The sequence below is a fragment of the Microtus ochrogaster genome, chromosome 2, assembly GCF_000317375.1.
Source record: "Microtus ochrogaster isolate Prairie Vole_2 chromosome 2, MicOch1.0, whole genome shotgun sequence".
NCBI lineage: Eukaryota > Metazoa > Chordata > Mammalia > Rodentia > Cricetidae > Microtus > Microtus ochrogaster.
Window position 1 is genome coordinate 54,698,176 of NC_022010.1, and position 17,598 is coordinate 54,715,773.

General features: G+C 45.2%; 2 protein-coding genes across 4 annotated transcripts in view; one reads left to right on the plus strand and one right to left on the minus strand.

Annotated features, from left to right (window-relative positions):
- Positions 1–10,031, plus strand: part of Ccdc191 (coiled-coil domain containing 191) — a 69,981-nt gene extending 59,950 nt beyond the window's left edge. Inside the window, exons 14-17 of the mRNA XM_005345003.2 lie at positions 3,110–3,253; positions 5,552–5,704; positions 6,389–6,534; positions 9,569–10,031. Coding sequence (XP_005345060.1) covers positions 3,110–3,253; positions 5,552–5,704; positions 6,389–6,534; positions 9,569–9,713 — 588 coding nt within the window. The 3' untranslated portion in view covers positions 9,714–10,031. The remainder of the gene's footprint in view (positions 1–3,109; positions 3,254–5,551; positions 5,705–6,388; positions 6,535–9,568) is intronic.
- Positions 10,032–13,616: 3,585 nt separating this feature from the next.
- Zdhhc23 (zinc finger DHHC-type containing 23) overlaps positions 13,617–17,598 on the minus strand; it is a 13,590-nt gene continuing 9,608 nt past the window's right edge. For all 3 annotated transcript variants that reach the window (XM_026786544.1, XM_026786545.1, XM_005345004.3), the window contains exon 5: positions 13,617–15,847. In XM_026786544.1, the coding sequence (XP_026642345.1) occupies positions 15,580–15,847 (268 nt within the window). In that variant the 3' untranslated portion in view covers positions 13,617–15,579. The remainder of the gene's footprint in view (positions 15,848–17,598) is intronic.

Genomic DNA, 17,598 nt, shown 5'->3' on the forward strand with positions numbered 1-17,598 from the left:
GAGGAGGAGGAGAGAACAAGGGACCTCTCAACACCCCCCAGAGCAAGAAGCCAGGCATCCACAGCCAGCAGATGCCAGGAGCAGTGAAAGTAAGATAGATAGATAGATAGATAGATAGATAGATAGATAGATAGATAGATAGATAGATAGATAGATAGATAGGTAGGTAGGAGAGAAACGGGTCAATTTAAGTTAAAAAGAACTAGCCAGATGAGAACTAAGTGAAGGCTGAGCATTGTGTTGTGATTTGGGAGCTGGTTGGTGGCCCAAAAGAAAAAGTCTGGTACTCTCGCACCTCTATTCAAGACAATGTGCCACTGACTTGCCTACAGACAATCTGATAGAGACATTTTCTCAGTGGAGGGTCCTCTTCCCAGATATCTCTAGCTAGTGTCAAGTTGGCAAAAGACTGATCAAGACAATGTGTAATGTTAAGCTTTAGGACAAGGGAAGTCTTCAGGGAAAAGACCATGATAAAATATCTTCTTATGTGCTAGTCTTTGCGCTGGGTGTTGGAACAGAGCAGTAAGGACAGACATCATCCCTGCATTTAGAAACCACCTATGCCCGTTTGGAGAAGAGGTAATGGGGTCAACGCCTAAAGAAGTAGGCAGGGGAGAGTCGTGCGGGAAACAAGATGGGAAGACTCTTCTGAGCAGATGGTATTTGAGCTGCTGGACACAGAGGAGGCCTCCGCAAGACACACATGCATGTCAGATACCTGTTAGGCACACACAGCTGACAGAGAAGCTTGACCATCAGGATGGGAGTATGGAATCTAGAAATTTCAAGTATGTCAGTATTTTTAACACTCTGGAAGTGACTAGAATCAATCTGGCAGGGACATTGTCTGGACAGAGATGAAAGCTCAGGGCCACAGCCTAGGATGCATGAATATTTTTCCAGAGGACCCAGGAGAATCTACAGTCACAACACTGAGAGATGTGTTTGTGTGAGGAGAGGAGTAGGGGACCCAACAAAGTGTGACTGAGCACAGTTCTGAAGGAGACAGTGACTCTTTAATTTGGAAACAGGCATCATTCATGGCCTGGACGAGAGCGCCTTCTGTGGGGACTTGGGATTTTCCAGTGAAATGAGGCCAGGCGAGGAATAGAGGGTGTATTGAATCCCGTGGGCCAAAGGGACTTTTGTTAGTGCTTATATTTTGGTTTTATTTGCTTTTATTTAAATTGACATATTTAGCATGTTTCTGTTTTGATTCCCATGATCCAGTGTGAAGATATTAGTGTCAGACGGTGTTGAGTGCCCTATACTTCCTGTAACATACTTGTGATCCTTGATCTTTCTCTCAAGACATAGTGGATGATAGAGATAAACATTTAGATGAGACATTGTTTTCGGACATCATTTATATTTATGCAAAATATAATTTAAATCAGAAAGAAACTCATATTTAATATTGCTTCTTAACCCGAGGGAACTATGTGCTCTTTAAAACCCTTGTGTAGACCCCCAATGTAAATGCTTTCTCAAAGCAGAATCATACCATGTCAGTGTCTCAGCCGAGCGCATGCAGCTGCCGTTCACTTCCTGTACAAAGAAGTGGAAGATAAATGTGAGTGCATGCAAGTGGGTTCTTTAGACCGAGTCCGAGGGCTTCTCCAGAGGGCAGAAATCAGGCTCTGGTGTCTGTCCGCAAGCCACCATTGGTGCAGGAACAGTTCCCTCCATGTGGAAACACCCCATTTCTGTCTCCTCATTTATTCTTTTTTTATTTATTTATTATGTGTGCAACACTCTGCCTCCATGTATGCCCACACGCCAGAGGAGGGCGCCAGATTTCAGTACAGATGGTTGTGAGCCACCATGTGGTTGCTGGGAACTGAACTCAGGACCTTTGGAAGAGCAGCCAGTGCTCTTAACCTCTGAGCCATCTCTCCAACCCTCCTCGTTTATTCTTTACCCTCCTTTTACTACTCATGAAGAAATGCTTCCCTATGGTTTTTATATCTGCCTTCCATTCAAGTGTCTGAAATAAAGACTATAAAGGTTATTTTGATGTAATGTCCTAAAGAATGTGGACATTTTGTTTTCAGGAGCTTGCAGATGTGTGATTGAATTGGAAGATGAGAACACTCCCCGTTCCGTCTTAGAAATACTCTGATTCTGTTTCTCTCTTTCCCTCTTTCTTCCCCTTCCCTCCCTGCTGCTTCTTGCAGAAGGCTCAGGCACACAAAGTAGCTTGCTGAATCAACCTTTTTACCACTGTCCTTTTTACGACATGAAACTAGAGAATGAAAAAGGAACTTGAATGCTGCCATATTTCTGCCCCAGGAGTGATGACTGTGCGGGCAGTCTGCAGTCCACCCACAAAGCTCTGCCTTGCTATATTTCAGGAGACTTTTCTCTTCCACCTCCGCCTCAGGCTGCTTTTACTAAAAGAAAATAGATAGATAAGGGTATCTGTAGGGTGACCATTGCGTTCCTATGTCTTCCTCAGGCACACCACTCATAGGTGTATGCCTTCTGTGAGAAGCACAAGGTGTCTTTTGTCTCAGGGAACCACCAGGGGTAGTTAATCTTTCTACTCGGGACAGAAGGCTGTTTGATGATGATAAATACTTTTAGCTTATATCTGGACTTACTGTTCACTTAGGAAGGAAACAACTCGGTGCTAAGAATATTCTTCTAGACTTCCAGTGGGGTTGTCATTTGACCATCATTGTTTATATACAAGGCTCTATGTCATAACTCTAGTAAAGGTGTACATCGCTGGGTTTTCTGTAATAATAAGGGAAAGTTCCTGATTTTTTCTCTTGACTTTTTAGTAATGAGGGGAGTAAAGCTCATTTTTATGAACATTATTGAATAAACCTAAGAATACATAGATTGACATAGAGCACACAGCCAACTTTTTCTAATCCTTTTAGCAATATTCTTTAAGTGTTTGTTTGTTTAGGCACATGCACGTGCATTCACCCATGAGTGCGCGCATGCATGTGTGTGTATATGTGTTCCAGAGTTCTATGATAATAACCAGCACACTATTTTATTAGTGGTTATGTGTTAAACTCATTGACTTTTTATTTAAATGAAATTCTTCAGGTTTTTTTAATCATGGAATTTTTTGCTTCTTTTTTTCCCCCAGAAAGAACTAGAGAAACTGAAGAGAACGAAGAGAAATCAAGAGCTGGAAGCGGTAGCCAAAGGTCACTATGAAAAGGTCTTGCTAAGGAAGAAAGGCCTGGAGCCCTGGAAGAGACTGAGGATGCAAAGCAAGGAAAGCATGCAGGTACGCCATCATATCATACCCCAAATTGGAAAGTAGACTTTTCGCGGATACATGCTTTAGCCTAGAGAGTGTTTCGTGCTTTTTTTTTTTTTTTTTTTTTGGTTTTTCGAGACAGGGTTTCTCTGTGGCTTTGGAGCCTGTCCTGGAACTAGCTCTGTAGACCAGGCTGGTCTCGAACTCACAGAGATCCGCCTGCCTCTGCCTCCCGAGTGCTGGGATTAAAGGCGTGCGCCACCATCACCCGGCTGTTTCGTGCTTTTAAAGAGCCAGAAAAATGCCAGGTGGTGGGTGGCGCACACCTTTAATCCCAGCACTCGGAGGCAGAGACAGGCAGATCTCTGAATTTGAGGCCAGCCTCGTCTACAGAGCGATTTCCAGGACAGGCTCCAAAGCTACAGGGAAACCCTGTCTCACAAAAACAAAATGAAACAAAACAAAAAGCAGAAAGAGAACTGGTTTGAGTACGTACATTTCTGTTTTGAGTAAGAGTTTGATTTGGTTATCTAGATACTTGTAATTTAAGGAGTTTTGGAAACTAGGGTGGTTTTATTAGAGATCACCACTGCAGGAGGAATAGAGGTGACTCAGTTTTAGTATGGTTTACAGCAGAAAGTGGGAAGTGGCTGGATCCCTATGATAAAGTACATAGACAACCCCGAAATCTCAGTCCGCTACAATTCATGCTCAATTCTCAGGAGTCTGCAGGCCAGTATAGGTTCTGTCCCAGTCTCTCCCTAGTCCTGCGCACTGGATCTGGAGCTACTTGGGTTGTGCCTTCCGCCTAGCAATTAACTAGCAGATGGACCATCCCTGTTGTGAACCGCTGCTGTCCATCACCAGGACTTGGCTCTGTAGTCCTTGCTTTCAAGGTCCTCGTGACCCCCATCATGACTGAATACAGACTGTACAGTAGGTCATGAGTAATATTTATTGCAGAATAAAATAGAGGACACCCTCCCAGGGGTGGGAGTCTACAGTGGCCAGAGAGACCACACTGTCCCACTTCAGTTTAAGGCAGGTATTCGATTTCTAAACGCTGTAAAATAATACCTAAATACACATATACATAATGAAAATAGAATAAATAATAGATAACTTTTTTTTATTAGTGACAGTCTGCTCATTTGGAATGTCATGTCTCTTTCCAGGGCAGAAGTTATGTTCAAATCCCATTCTTCATTCTTTTGAGTGATAATCAGCCCCATAGCTCTAGGCCATGGATTTATAAACTGCTCATTATGACGTGAAGGTTCATTCCCAGTGTCCTCCAGGCTGCTAATTTAACTAGCTACTAACACTGCCCGCTAGTATTTCATTGAACAGAGCACAATCACATGGCCAGGCTCAAAGTCACTAAGAAGGAACAAAGCTCCATCGACTCCATTGGGAGGTTCTGTAAAATTACATTGTGAAGAGTACATAATGCTATTACAGAGAACAGCAATCTGCTCTGCCACAGGGATCCGTGAAATCCAACACCAATGAAATGTCTCAAATTCCCCTGACAAATTTGCCCAGGACTTAGAACAGGGCATTCAAGTCAATGATCAAGAAGTTCAAAACAGATGGAATGTTAGTCTGCATTTGGCTGCCAGGGCTGCATATGTCATATAGAGTCCCCTGTGATGACCGTTCTGGCCAGTAAATACCACTTGGAGGAGATCTGCTTGGATGAAACAGGTTCACAGTGATGGGTGACTAGATGAGACCTGGGAAACGTGTCACTTCTCCTGTCAAAGGGACACAACAGTCTCTCTTTTACACATAAAAGCTAAATTATATGTATTTATACTCCCGGCCACTTAAATTGGTAAGACATTAAAATATTCATCATGTTATTTTTGAATCAGTGGTTTGTGGTTTATTGATAATGTCTAAATTTCAATCCTGGTGACAGTTCATTCTATAACACTAATTGAAAGCATTGGCATTTCCTCATTAGACATGGTTAAGTACATAGTAAAGAGCTGTCTGGAATTGCTGTCCAGGTTCCAGGAGAGCAAACTAAGAGCACTGCCAGCCCCCAGGCCAGGGTTAGTGGACATCAAGTGATGTCGTGGAAGCTGCTTATTCCATTTCCAGAACCAGCGAATGCCTGTGACCTCCAGGGAGTCAGCAGTGAATCTGTGACCTCCACAGAACAAGGCCAGTAGACTATAGGCAACTCAAGATTGTTATATACAATCCACATAACTATCTACACCTGCTATGTACTATCATTTCCTAGCTGTGTATGTTCCCTTAAGTGATTTAAAATTTAAGGAATGGTGTTCCTCTTTTCATTCAAACATTTTCCAGGTAGCAGAAGAACATTACTCTTTGGCTCTTCAACGAAAATGCCTGCTCACTTGGTTCCAGTACAGCCAGGAAGCTCTGGCTGTGAGAACAGCCCAGGCTGATCAGCTGTATTCCCACCTACTGTGCAGAAGAGTCCTCCGAAGCTGGTTCCAGGTATGGACACAGGGAAAGGACTTTAAATGCATCTCCTTGAGCCATGTGAGATGACACATGCTTATGATCTCAGCACTTGGGAAGCTGAGGCAGGAGGACCGCCATTAATTCAGGGCTAGTCTAGAGTATATAGTAAGACCTTGCCTCAGAAAATCAAAACTAAGTAAATACATCTCCTTGCTCAACTCCCTGATAAAAAAAAAACTGAATAGCCTTCATAATGCCAGTCACTTTGGTTTTCCAAAAAGAGTCACAAATCCAGTTCATTCCTTTAAAATGTTGTCAACTTTGGTTAGTATTAAATCCCAAGCACATGATGCTTTTCCCATAAAGTCTATGTGTTTATATTATAATGAATCCTTACTTCATCTTTTGTGTTTTATAGTCCTTGGGTTGTTTGTTTTTGTTTTGGTCACACAGTACGTAGGTTGATTTTGAAACCTCTAATCTTACACCCGTTTGTACTCCTGAGTTGCTGTTATTATTATAGTACACTGCAGAAGATATTATTTTGGCTTCCTTATTATCTTTCAGCCTTTTGCATCTTTTACTGTTTTACTTTATATATTGTTTTGGTTCTCTCCCATTTGTTTTTTGCTTGTTTGCTTGTTTTGTTTTTTACTTACTGTACTTGTCCACTGATACTATATTTCTCTCATCTTTAACTGTGTCTTCACCCACTAGTATGTCGATGATCTGGAGAAAGAAGTAAGAAAACTCTGTGCCCACTTACTGCAGAAGAAGGTTTTCAGGGCCTGGTTGACCATGGTCAGGGAGATGAAGATCGAATCCCAGAGGAAACTTGAGATTGCAGCAGAACACTGTGACAGGTAAGGCTTGTCACTTGTGCCCACTGACTCTCCAGCTACCTGTACCATATTCTACTGCTGCTGTGAAAAGCTGAGGTGGAGGCTGCGAGAGCTGGGCCCTCCCAACTCACAGGCAAGAATAGCACCGGAAATCAACCGTAAAATTATGAGGAAGCCTGTCCTAGCCACCTAGGGCTGGCAGGGACCAAATGTGAGCATCATGAGACATATCTGGACATATGTGTTCCTTATTAGTCACACAGTTTCATTTTCTAGGGATTTTTTAATGTGTATGATACAAATGTGTGAGTACCACATGCATGCATGGTGGCCACAGAGGTCAGAAGAGGGCATCGGATCTAGAGTATTGTGAGCCACCATGTGGGTGCTAGAAACCAAGCACAGCCCCTCTGCAAGAGCAACATGTACCCTTAACACAGAGTTTTGTGTTTTAGTTTGACTTTTTAAACATTGTAAAATACAGCACAAATTTAAGTGTGTAATCCATACAGAGGCAGTAATTACTAGACACCCGTGTCACAACTGAGGTCAAAGTTGAACATCACTGTCCCACAGGCCCTTCCTCTTCACAAGTCCCTCCTCCAGCTAAGGACATTTGTACAGTGACAGAGCATGTAGTCCCTCCTAAGCACGTAGCCTGTGACTCTATGGGATAGCTCCTCCTTGTTTTGAATTGTGTGTGTAAATGTATTATTAGTTAATGTTTAAAATACAATTAAGTCTTATTTGTGGAGAAATAATGTAATCCACACAAATATAAACAAGTGTGTATGTGTTCTCTGACTAGAACTTCCCTAGGCATTTGTACAGAAATGTTCTGAGATTGGACAGGAAAACCCTTTCTGATGGTCAGGTGTCACTCCTGGGAAGCAGCTAGTGTAGTGTGCATTTGCAGCAGCTCCTCTGAGACATGGAGGCTTGTGGGGTGTGGAGTCGCCCTCTCCTCCCGGCCTCACATTTATTTTTGGATGGTTTGTTTTCTCTGTGTATATGCATATCTCTTGCACATCTTGTACACCAGGACATCCACTCCTAGCAAAAACTGTTTGTTCTTGGAATCAGTGGGCAGGGACTAGACTAACAAGTGTTATAATTTGGTCCAAATAAAGAGAATTATGCAATAACTGACAGTGTCCAAGGGACTTAGCTTTGAATACGTGTGTCCGCTGCAGAGGAAGGCTAGGATTCAGTGTCTGTGTGACTCTGAATTCATAACCTTTGAATCTTCTGTCATAGGGCAGAGATGGCATTTACCTAGTGGGTAAAGGTGCCTGCCACCAAGCCTGCTGACCCCAGTTCACTGTGGGTCCTTTAACCTACAGTCATAGTGTGGCGTGTGCACACCCACTTACATACATACACACAACACATGATAAATAAATAAAACCTTTAAAATGAGTAAGAACAGAATTTGCCTTCAGGGCTGCTGTGAGGACCAAACAAGGAAACAGTAATGTTTTAATGCAGGGCTCAGCCCAATCCCAGCGGGTTGATCCAGGTTCTGTGCCTGTGGATGTGGATCCAGCCTCCTTCTTCCTGCCTCAGTTGTCTCTCTCGACCTGAGGATTCATTTGGGGTTTTCACAGGCCGTGTCTTATGATCACTGTAATGACCCCGGGGGAACAGCGTACGTCCCATGTACAAATAACACACAGCAGGCAGCTCCCTGGACTCCGCACAGGGTTTTCTCGCTCTAAGTCACCCTGCTCTTGATACATCTGCCCTCTCATTTTCCTTTGTCACTGTCATGTGTAAGCTGTGAGATATGACAGCAAGGCAGTGCTCCTTTTCAGGGTCTGGAGTGTGAAGACTCTGCAGTCAACAGGAAACGAAGCTCGCCTGCTATGACTGTGTCTCTCCCACTTTGTTCCTTGTTTCTGGCTCCTCTGTTTCTGCCCCACTGGCCTCGTCCTCTGCCCCTCAGAGGCAAAGTTCACCTCAGCTTTGGGCAGACACAGTCTCATCCTTGGCGCCGTTCAGCTCTGCCCAGGTGGCAGCCACTACCCAGCAGCCTGCTCAGTATATCTAGCCATTTCTGTGCTCTGTTTATTTCCCTAGAGCAAGCAGAGATTTCCGGAGAGCAGAATAGGAAGAACCAAAGTCTAAGAGTCAGAAATCCTGGAGTATAGTTAGAAGGGAGGTGGGCCCTAGAGGCGACCACGGGAATCTCCGGTGGGCTGAGTGGGTAGAAACTGAATGCAGGGAAGCAGCTCTGCTCACTGGGACCTCCTTGTTTTAAAAATAATGTTTTTGCTGACAAAAGCCAACATTATCTAAAACATCAGCCAACCAACAGCCATAGAATTAATGACTGAGGTGCATTCTGGGGCTTCGTTAGCTGGCCAAGAGACCAGAGCAAATATCACTGCCTCAAGCTTTACAGCCGCAACCCTGTGCCTGTGTTCCAACTGTAACTGTGTGACTCCTCGCCTTCCCTCGAGGCCTGCCTTCTCCAGTTCAGAGGCAGTGTCTTTTAACACCTCGGGTGTTCCTCCCTCACTGTCCCTTCCCACAGCGCCGACTCTGACAGGCTAGCTGCTTAAATGGGCAGGCATTAGGCCTCACCCCAGCATGCCCAGTGCAGAGCTGGTGTAGGCACTGGTCAGTCCCCAAAAGGCACACATGCTTCCCAAGGACAGCACTGTTTCAGCATGTGCCCGCCCCCATCACCATCTTTCCATACTTGGTATTTAGCATATTTTTTTCTCAACTGAATTAGAGATGCTTTCGGTTGTAGATGGGGGTGCACTTACCAGGCAAGCTTTAAATTAGGCCTCAGTGCCCTAAATTAGCTCTTCTGGATATAGTTTTTACCTTGATGGCTGTCTGCCCACCCACCACAACACTCCTGGTCCAGGTTGGTCAGTGACAGGCTGTGAGCAGATGAACCAAGAGGTCCCAAAGCCTGCACTGTCAGCACGGGGCTCTGTGCAAATGGCAACTGATTACAGTTATCCCCGTCCGTTCTCCTTTAATACACTGTGTACTGTTGGAATCCCCATTGATTTCCACCTCTCCCCTTTTCTCCTTAAAGGAAGCTTCTCAGTGCCACGCTTCAGACATGGAAGGCATTTGTAAAATTTACCAAAGAAGAAAGGGTGAAAGAGGAACGGCGACACCAACTTCGTCGGAAGGTGGCTGACATCCTTCCGGACTTCCAGATACTGACACCATTCTGACAGCTGTGTACCAGTAGCTACGTGCTTGTCCTCAAGGAAGTCTTTGGTGCCAGGATCCAAGAAGGTTATTTCCACCCACCCACACACCTACCTGAACCTGGTTTACTTTCTAGAATGTATAGGCCAGCGGGATTATCTTGGGAAATTGTTCTTCTTGATCTTTCCTGGGTTGTTAGGCAGCTGTCTATCACAGTGGGGTCATCCAAATGAGCAGTCTAGAGCACCACTGTTCTGTGTATTTTATATATTTTTAGCATAATAAAGTTTAAAAAAGATGAGGGTTTGTCTGCCTGGACTTGTGAAGAAAGATGTGTCCTTATCACTTACTGTGAGGTACTGGTTAAGTGGAAGACTGGATGGAAACAGAAAGCAGTGAGGACCTAGAAAAGAAGGGAGGGGCAGCCTATGTTCTATGACCACAGCATGAGTAACAAGTGCCCGACAGGACCCAGCCTACCCAATGGCAAACACAGTTAAAAGGTACTCTACACAGCTGCAGCACAGCACAGCGGCCCATCCTGAGTTCAGAGCATCTAGGACGCCCAAGCACCTTGCTGAGCATAACGGAAACTCCAAACGCTAATAACAGCTCCAGCGAGGACCACCCAGCCCCTCATCAAAATGCCTAGCCATGCTCCCAACTGCAGCTTCTAAGTAATCCATCTGCTTTGTCTGCTTGGCCTGGCAACTTAGACTGAATTCAAAGAATGTTCTAATATTTAGGATTCTATAAAGATTGATCAAATGTTCCCTTCTGTGAACTTTTTTACACAGAATCATCTGCTAGGAATTTTTCCCATTATAAAACATATCTTTATTATGACAAATTCAAACAGTCTACAAACGCACACAGTAAAATGAGAAAGATGGTGGTGCTCAGGACATCTGAACTGGTAGACTAGTGAGCGTGCTTGATTCAGCATCGTCCTGAAGCCACCTAGCCACACTCACGCAGTGCAGACTCTGGTCCTTTTGTCATGAAAGATGTGGAGGGTGGGCTGAGAGACAACACAACGGCAGAACTGCAGCCCAGCCACACACCTTCTTCTTTAACATCACCATGCGGCTGTCATCCAAAAACACAAGTGCTTTGAAGACCAATGGGACTCAAGTCATATTTATTCTCATTCCATCTAAACCACTGTTTATAATTATAGCACAATCATGGAAATATTGGCCAGTAACAACTAAACACAAATCAAAGCCACACACAAATACTAATTTAATGACAAGCCTGCAGAAAAGGGTGAGTTCTTTCAATAAACATGTCCTAAGTAAGTCATATAAAATTAAGTTTTCTATCTTAAACTTTATCTTGCTTCACCCCCAACAGCAACCAGAAATTGCTTCTCTGGGACACATATTTTGACTAGGCCACAGTACCAGCTTATAGACCCTTCTGCAAGGATCAGACTCCTGACGGGCCATGAAGAAGATATGGTCTGAAACATGCTGCTAACTGGTGCCTTTATAAACAGTATCTGATCTACAGAACCAGGGAGGAAAAGAGGAAGGTGAAGTTCAGGGTCAGCGAAGGACCACGGGTGGGGACAAAGTTGTCAGGAGGTCACGCAGCTTAGGGTTTTCTTAAGGCAAACCATTTCAGGACACACCAAGAATCACCAACTGTTTCTGTAAAGAAAGCACTTTATTTCCTTTTAAACAACTTGTCACGGGACTTTATTTTGCACAAATGGCAGTGTTTAGTAAAATCTCCATTTAAAAGGCTTTGCTGCTGAGCTGAGGTGGCAGGACGTGGACACAGGCACAAAAGAAGTGCAGCTGTCCCCTCAGCCTCCAGCCTGTTGATGTGCCATCCATATTAAATATTGAATTTAATGTTAAATTCATTCCTGGATTTCTCTTAGTCTAACACCAGATCCTGAAATTAGATCAGATGCAAAGGTCCCTGAGCCCTAACAAATCATCAAATCATCAGCCCCTGGCACCATGAACGGAGCTTGTCAAATGGCTTTGCCTGAAAAAAATCCAAGTTCTACTTGGATCATTAGAACAAACCATCTCTGGTTTTAAAGCTTTGCCTTTTAGATATGAATTTCTAAAGGTGAACTGTGCCCCCAAGAAGGCTCAAGCCCAGCGTGGAGCAAGGCTGCTTCGCTCACCATTCCCCCGCTGTCCCACAGTGGATGCTCAGAGCCAGCTCCAGTGCAGCAGGACATGGGGAGTTCCATGTGGTGCTCAGTTTAGTTAACATGGTTTTCACTCTTGCCTACACGACCCCTGCGTGTTTAAACTGCTGCTAAGCAGACCAGATTCCAAGCAGGTGCCTCCAGCGCAAGTCACATCCACTACTTGTCTGGAAGAAAGTCTCATTTTTAAAAAGTATGGCTAACAGAAAGTGAAATCACAGAAGCCCACTCAGCTAGTTTAAAGAGATGGGCGAGTGCACAGAACGTTTCTTCTAAACTTTGAGGGTGAAGCTCTGTGTCTACCGTTTTTTGCTTCTGTTGGTTGAGCTTTCTATAAAAAGCAGATGTCCTACCAAAGGAAGTAAGTCTGTTGGGCAGATATCAGCACTGCACAGGCTCTTACTGGCGTTGTGTTTTCTGGCAGTGGAAGGTTCTGGTATACAAAGTTTCCTCTTGCTAAAAATATTAGAAGTATCGAGGACTATTCATAAGAGAAGTTTTCAGCATCTTCCTTCTAGGTAGACGGTAAGCAATGCGTTCACCAAAGGAAAGCGCCACTCGGAGAGCAGAGGTTTACAATCTCCTAGACAGCCATGTGGCTGAAGAAACAGACAACACTGTCCCTAAAATACATCTAAGGCTTCATTTTAGTGGAGAATACCAATGCCTGCAACAGAATCCCACCAACATGTGGCAATCATAAGAAAGCTCAAAAGTCTAGGAATATATGCTGATGGGGGAGAGTCTTCTGTTTTGTGTTAATTTCATTGGTTAAATAAAGAGACTGCCTTGGCCCTTTAAGAGGACAGAAAATTAGGTAGGCGGAGTAAACCGAACAGAATGCTGGGAGAAAGAAGCTGAGTCAAGGAGTCGCCATGATTCTCCTACCAGACACAGACGCAAGTTAAGATCTTCCCTGGTAAGACACCTCGTGGTGTTACAGGGATATTAGAAATGGGTTAGATCGATATGTAAGAGCTAGCCAATAAGAGGCTGGAACTAATGGACCAGGCAGTGTTTAAAAGAATACAGTTTCCGTGTAATTATTTCGGGGCATAAGCTAGCCATGTGGGCGGCCGGGTGCCGGGGACGCAGCCCCACTGCTCCTATTACTACAATATGCCAAAGCTACCCTGGGGCCTAGCGGAAGCTGCTTATGGACAGCCCCTGGTGTAATGTCTCCTAAAAACAAGCCCTTCAGAAGGCTGAGTATGTATTTCCTGCTTCCCCTCTATGAAGCAACAAGGCCAAGGCAAATTTAAGGTCTCACAAATGACCTTTGATCTTTGGGATCCCAGAACAGTATGTGTGTAAAAACCAAACACATCAAGAGGGAGTTTTCCTCATATTAATCTCCCGTCTCTGCCAGAAAGACGGCACATTCTGCAGGAACATACAGTCTTTCCTATGTTCCAGCTCAGCATCGGGAGTTAGGAAGAGCAGTCAGGTGTTCACTGTCGGAAAGCGCACAAACCCAGTTCTTCTCTCCTAGACACTTTCAGTAGGGAAGAGTGAATGGGAAGGCTGAAAGATCCACAAAACAAGGATCTTCTCACAGGGCTGACTTTCTGCTGTCATCACCAGGAACTTAAACTCGGGGCTAGAGAGGTGACTCAGCAGTTAGCAGCACAGGCTGCTCTTCCAGAGGACCCAAGTTTAGTTCTTAGCGCCCACAGCAGGTAGCTCACAGATGCGTGTAACTCCAGCTCTAAGAGAGCTCTTCTGGCCTTCACTCACACACACACACACACACACACACACACACACACACACACACACACACACACACACACACACACGAAAATCTAAAAAGAAAACCTAAGCATCTTCATTTCATCCCAGTGAGCCAAAGAGCCGAAAATGAGTCCTCCCAACAGCAGGAGGGGAACTGGCCCTTGATGGCAAACTGAGGAAGGCAGTGGTCATCCCCACTCTCCTAGTGACGGGTCTTGCTGCAGCACTCACCATCACATCTGCACTGCTGCTGGAAACGAGGCAGGCTACAAATACTGACTATATGATTTCTATAAATGTTGGCAGCAGCCAGACATTCAGAGTTGGCTATATACCTGGCATTCAAGAGACATGAAAACTACCAATTTCTGCCCACATAGACTGTCTGACATTACTACCATCTCTCTTACCTAAAACCCACACAGAAATTAGTTGTATCCAAGCCAACTTTCATTCTAAATGAGTGTCTGACTCTATGCCAGGGACAGGCATCGCTGAAGAAACTGCAAACACCCCCAGGCTCTCTTTAGTGAACCCCAGTAGAATATGGAGTCTAGTGTTCATTAACAATAGATCTCTGGGGAGAGCAATGACAACCCTGGATGAAAATGTGGCGCCTGTCTTCAGGAGAGCCCTGGCTAGTGGCAACTCTTAAGGGTGGCCCCTGCTGCAAAGGACAGGGCTAATTCAGAGGTGGTGGTATTTCCTCTCAATGCTTACAAGCAGGCACAAAAGGGAAAAATGCAGCACTGTTTCCATCTCTGAGCAACAAGGCCAAGGCAAATTTAAGGTCTCAGAAATTATCTTTGATCTGGGATCCCAGAACAGTACATGTGTGAAAACCAAAGACGTCAAGAAGGAGCAGAAAGACAGCGCGTTCTGCGGGAACACATAGTCTTTCCTACGTTCCAGCTCTGGGACACAGAGGAGCAGCGCAGCATCGGGAATTAGGAAGAGCAGTCAGGTGTCCATTGTTGGAAAGCTCACATACCGGTTCTTCTCTCTTAGACACTTTCAGTAGGAAAGGGGGAGCAAGCAGCGATGTGGATGTGGGAAGCTGTCAGTCACTCCAAGAGCTCATGCCAGGCGCATGTTCCCATTGTGTGCTATAAACCTACAGCACTAGATATACACAAACAATAATAAAAAAATCAAGCCCTTGATATTAATCAGCCTCCTAGCATGTTCTCCCAGGACAGTCTCCTCCCGTCCAGCGGCCATCACCCACCAGTGTGCTAGCACCTCACCAGGTGAAATGGGAAGGAGGAAAGAAATTAATGTTTGTTAGCATTAGAGTAAATCTAAAATGATCCATCAGCAAACACTTGCCACTTAAACTGCTGCCCACTGCACGCAGCGTAGATAATAAGATGAGATGACCAGCATCGAGCCTCTTGTCACCCCCGGTCCTGAGGACAAGGTCTGTCACTAAGAACTTCTATAACTGTACACACCGATTGTCTTAATAATATTGGCTTCAATGTTCTGATCTACAGGCTGTTTCACAGTACTTTCCACGGCCTTCCTCAGATGGCCCTCATGGATGCTCCAGGAGGTAGCTAGGCAGCAGAGGCCCCCATCAGAGGAACCTGAGAGTTGGGAAAGCCGCTCTACCAAGGGGTCGTATGGCTCTTAAGAACTGAGAGGACTAGGAACTATCCTATGAACCCTCCTCCTCAGATGAATGGGCAGAAGCTCCTTCTACTGGCCTGTGCCTGAGTAACGCACATCCCTGGCAGCTTCTGGTGACTGAGTCAGAAGGTGACTGGAAAGGAACGGCTCTACGCCTGCAGCTTCAGTATCAATATCCCTTAAGTCATGAAGTCAGAGGAAATGACCTTTTCCTCAGTCCTGTCTTCAAACCTGAGCACGGCCCTACACGTCTGAGAAGACGGTGATGAAGATGAACCCTTCGTGGATACCGAAGTGTGAAATGGACAGGACAGAGAAAGGAGTATCCCTCAGGCTGCACGGAAGGCACTTCAGACAATGTCCTCAGCAGGGGCGTGGGCAGTGTGTGCGCCCAGGGTGGAGAACTGGTGCCAATTGCGCAGGAAGCCCCTGTTGTACTGGCCTGTGTCCACGATGAGCCCACAGAGGAGCCGGCGGCCCGTCTTCTGCCGAAGGGCCTGCTGGACTTCCCTCTCCGTCACATTGTAGCTGATGTTTATCAACTGGATGAGGAAGATGTAGGCCATGCCCGCGGTGATGATCACGGAGTACCACACACAGGTGAAGGACAGAGCCGAGCTGCATTGGAGAAGGAAGCCTTTCTGAACATCTGTACTCTTTAGTAAGGACCTGAGTATCCTCTCCTCTGATTACAGGATATCACAGTAGCTTCAGAATGCCAATGCCCAGTCGAACCTTTTAGATTTTCCTTTGGATTCTTAGTACAGAGTTTCCCAGCATGTTATATTTAGCAAAGGCTGTTTCGTTATACTTTGTAGCACTTGTTGAATAAATGAGCAATTCCTAAGCTGTGTCTAACTCAGGAGGAAACAGAGGTTCCAGGAGGTCATTACTGCTGTGCTCTAGGAAGTTGGAGAAAGAAATCTAAGAACAGTCTAGGGCTAACTGAGTACTACAAGGACAACTCTCCACATTAACAGCCCTTTATGTATACGTAGGAGCCAGGCTGGAGCAATGGCACAGGGTTTCAGAGTGCTTGCTGCGCTTCCAGAAAACATGAGGTCAGTTCCCAGCACCCTAGTAAGTTAGCTCAAACCACCTGTGACTCTGGTTCTAGGGACTTGTATGCCCCTTTCTGGCCTCTGTGAGCAGCCACACATACTTGACATTTGTAAATTAAATAAAAAATTTCAAAAATAAAAAAAGAGCTATAGGAACCTAATATTTCAAACTAAATCACACAGGGCAGGAAAACATCTTCAAGGCTCATTCACAAACTATGAGCTGGGGGCTGTCTCTCAGAATAATCAAAGATCAGGCCATGTTCATTTACACATGCACGGTGAAGAGTTAGCTGGGAAGAAACCACAGACTCTTCACGTGTGAAGTTAAACAGGACCTCACAGATTACAAATCTGAAAGTTCACCATGAGCTGAGGGGACAGCAATCACCACATAAAGTGGGGTGAGACATAATGGTGGGACTGGGCACCTCCTTTACCCCACGAAGCAAACAGACACTTTGCATTACTTATCACCCTTGTGTTGGCCACGAATTTCACAGTGACTATCCATATGTCTAAAGTAGAAAGTTACCACAAGGAGAGAGGGTCAATAATCTCTCTAAAATACCTGCAATGTCCAAACCTAGAGTAGGGAGCTCTGATCTCTGCAAAGACTAACGAGAACTAACAACACACAGGGTGTCTGGGTAGCAGAAGCAGAAGCTGCTCTGAGAACAAGGAGTGAGAAGGAAGAAAAGAACCAAACCAGAGGCCATAGAGCGCCCATGCTGAGGGAAGGGGGAAGGAACAAACAGTATGGACAAGGAGCACCCTTGGTGTGGGGGGATGGGAGTGACGAGGCATTCTTGGTGTGTGTGGGGGAACACTGTTGGGGGGGGGCAAGAGCACCCTTCATGTGTGGGGGTGGGAGGAGCAGGACACACATGAGCATGGAAATCTGCACAGTTTATAAATGGGTTCCCACCTAATGATGTCTGAGGAACCTTGACCTAGAAAACAGAGTAATCATGAGTGGTGAACAAACCGTGAGAGGTTAGAGAGAAGAGAAAGGTTACAGAGATATGAGCAACTCTCCAAAGGATCCAGCTGCGACCTCAGGCACACAGGAACTTCTCAGCTGTGGGAGTTCCTGGTAAAGCCAAAGCCTGTTTGTTTGCCTGTTGAGACAGGGTCTCTCTATGCAGCCCTGGCTGTCTTGGAATGTGATTTGTAGAACAAGCTGTCCTTGAACTCTGAGATATGCACCTGCTTCAGCACCCCAAGTACTCGGATTAAAGGTATATGCCATCAATGATGCTTCTGATATCATCCCAGAACACACCCATCACCACTGCACAGCTTTGT